Source organism: Monopterus albus, unplaced genomic scaffold, assembly GCF_001952655.1.
Source record: "Monopterus albus unplaced genomic scaffold, M_albus_1.0 scaffold277.1, whole genome shotgun sequence".
NCBI lineage: Eukaryota > Metazoa > Chordata > Actinopteri > Synbranchiformes > Synbranchidae > Monopterus > Monopterus albus.
Genome location: NW_018128157.1, coordinates 258960 through 262315, shown reverse-complemented (window position 1 = coordinate 262315; position 3356 = coordinate 258960). Strand labels below are relative to the sequence as shown.

General features: G+C 43.4%; 1 protein-coding gene across 7 annotated transcripts in view; it reads right to left on the bottom strand.

Annotated features, from left to right (window-relative positions):
* Window positions 1-3356, bottom strand: part of ninl (ninein-like) — a 31588-nt gene that overhangs the window by 15702 nt on the left and 12530 nt on the right. For all 7 annotated transcript variants that reach the window (XM_020622275.1, XM_020622282.1, XM_020622278.1 and 4 more), the window contains 2 exons: window positions 3243-3353; window positions 777-863 (listed from right to left, as the gene is read on the bottom strand). In XM_020622275.1, coding sequence (XP_020477931.1) covers window positions 777-863; window positions 3243-3353 — 198 coding nt within the window. The remainder of the gene's footprint in view (window positions 1-776; window positions 864-3242; window positions 3354-3356) is intronic.

Here is a 3356-nt window from a genome sequence, read left to right as displayed (position 1 = left end):
CACTGTATATTTCTCCCCTCTCGTGCACATTTTCACTCTCAAAATGTGGTGAAAACGTGGTGATTACGGTGATCGTATCCTCAGCTTCAGCAGCTGTACATCGACAGGTATCAGCAGACTGACACCTGTTTTCTCACCTTGATTTTCTGTTGAACCATCGCGAGGCGTTCAGGCACACAAACAGAAACAGACATTAACACTCCTGTCTCATGGTTTTATGTTTGTGTTGCTTCACTCAGTATGAGGAGCAGAAACATTAACTCAAGCTCCACCTACAAACTGATGTAGTGGAAAGCTCCAACAATAACCAGCAAGTGGAGCGTGATTAGGGGCTTTTTGTCAGAACTACTGCTTCCAAGGCTACAAACACTCAACTTAATTGTATAATATTTAGACAAAATCCAATAAGAATCCTCTCCAGGCCTCTCACCTCTTCCAGCAGCTTGTTTTTTTATGTCATTTTTTATTTTTAATTCATTTTTAAAAACTCTGAAGTCCAGTTTTCACAACAGTAATGTTCAGTTCTTTGTTTGTTTGTGGCAGCAGGTGGAGAAACGTCTAAACACGGTGAAAAACTGACTCGTTTCTGCAGCCAAACACCCAGTTACTGAACTGGAACACTGGAATTTCCCCCTTGTGGGACCAATAAAGTCTCACCCCTACCCTGAAAACCTGAAGCTCTGTGTGCACAGAATAATATTTTACATGTAAAAATGTGAAGTATGAGTCAGGGCTCAGTAAAAACAGAAGTCACACCTGCAGACTCTCTCTCTTACCCTGCACTGTAGTTCGTACTCATTGATGACTTCTGAGAATCGCTCCTCGTGACTCAGGCCGGTGCCACCCGGGTCCAAGCTGCCAAACTGCCAAATCAGAACAACACAACACACCTAATTAATTACAATGACCTGCCAACCAACCTAGCAATCGATGGAAGCCTCTGTTAAAAGTGAAAAATAAAAAGTCATCTACAGCATCAGAGCACAGAGTGAGACCAAGAAACGAAGTCTCAGAGGAAATTTTCATTAATAATTTATCAGATATCTTACACCACAGTGTGTGTGCATGCATGTGTATGTTCTGGGAAGTGAGATCCTGACACACACACACACACACCATAGAGGCTCATTTAATTTTTTTATCTAACATTTATTTAACCAGGTAAAATCCCACCGATCTTATCAAACTCTTTTCCAAGGGAGGCCTGGTCAAGACAGCAGTGTCACAACACAGCATGAAAACACAAATATAATGTACAACAACAGCACTGGACAACGCACAGAACGAGCCAAGAACTGAGCAGTTTATAAAGATATCTGTCATTGTTAGCAACAGAATTTACAATGGCCTGACAGAGTCTGTGACAAGTTTAATTTGATGATAAATATGTAAGACTGCCGTTGACAGGCACTCAGTGGTTCAGATGCCTAATACTGGTTCTAACTGGTTTCCATCCAGTTAAAGGAACATTCTGTTAAGTGCATCCAGTAAGAGACAAAACACTAAAATCTTACTTGTCACCTTCAGCATGCACATTATACAACAACACTCCAGACTTTGCACATTCACCTGCAGACACGGCCTCCAACAGGAACCAGTTTACACATGAAATAAGTTAATACTTTGTAGCGCCACCTTTTGCTGCGATTACAGCTGTAAGTCGCTTGGGGTATGTCTCTATCAGTTTTGCACATCGAGAGACTGAAATTTTTGCCCATTCCTCCTTGCAAAACAGCTCGAGCTCAGTGAGGTTGGATAGAGAGCGTTTGTGAACAGCAGTTTTCAGTTCTTTCCACAGATTCTCGAGTGGATTCAGGTCTGGACTTTGACTTGGCCATTCTAACACCTGGATATGTTTATTTGTGAACCATTCCATTGTAGATTTTGCTTTATGTTTTGGATCAGTGTCTTGGTGGAAGACAAATCTCCGTCCCAGTCTCAGGTCTGTTGCAGACTCCATCAGGTTTCCTTCCAGAATGGTCCTGTATTTGGCTCCATCCATCTTCCCATCAAGTTTAACCATCTTCCCTGTCCCTGCTGAAGAAAAGCAGGCCCAAACCATGATGCTGCCACCACCATGTCTGACAGTGGGGATGGTGTGTTCAGGGTGATGAGCTGTGTTGCTTTTACGCCAAACATAACATTTTGCATTGTTGCCAAAAAGTTCGATTTTGGTTTCATCTGACCAGAGCACCTTCTTCCACATGTTTGGTGTGTCTCCCAGGTGGCTTGTGGCAAACTTTAAACAACACTTTTTATGGATATCTTTAAGAAATGGCTTTCTTCTTGCCACTCTTCCATAAAGGCCAGATTTGTGCAGTATACGACTGATTGTTGTCCTATGGACAGAGTCTCCCACCTCAGCTGTAGATCTCTGCAGTTCATCCAGAGTGATCATGGGCCTCTTGGCTGCATCTCTGATCAGTCTTCTCCTTGTATGAGCTGAAAGTTTAGAGGGACGGCCAGGTCTTGGTAGATTTGCAGTGGTCTGATACTCCTTCCATTTCAATATTATCGCTTGCACAGTGCTCCTTGGGATGTTTAAAGCTTGGGAAATCTTTTTGTATCCAAATCCGGCTTTAAACTTCTCCACAACAGTATCTCGGACCTGCCTGGTGTGTTCCTTGTTCTTCATGATGCTCTCTGCGCTTTAAACAGACCTCTGAGACTATCACAGTGCAGGTGCATTTATACGGAGACTTGATTACACACAGGTGGATTCTATTTATCATCATTAGTCATTTAGGTCAACATTGGATCATTCAGAGATCCTCACTGAACTTCTGGAGAGAGTTTGCTGCACTGAAAGTAAAGGGGCTGAATAATTTTGCACGCCCAATTATTCAGTTTTTTATTTGTTAAAAAAGTTTGAAATATCCAATAAATTTCGTTCCACTTCATGATTGTGTCCCACTTGTTGTTGATTCTTCACAAAAAATTACAGTTTTATATCTTTATGTTTGAAGCCTGAAATGTGGCAAAAGGTCGCAAAGTTCAAGGGGGCCGAATACTTTCGCAAGGCATTGTACACGGGATAGACAGATTAATAGCAACACCTGTCAGTATGATGCAGCACAGTTCAACAGTGATCACACAGGTGAATCAACACCTCGGGCTGTGACGGGCACAGTAACTGCTGCACGACTGACCAAGCGTCATTCACCTCTGTCCAGCCTCAGCCTGTGGCAATGACTGACCATTCGCCAAACCAGATGTGGATGGCGGAGAGACTGTGCCGTTACCTTGTCGTGCAGCAGCAGGTCCAGGTCTCTCTGCAGCCGGCTCACCGAGCTCTCCGCCTCAGTCAGCTTCTGCTTCACAGCACTCAGCTCGTCCTCCAGACGAGCGTTCTCCTG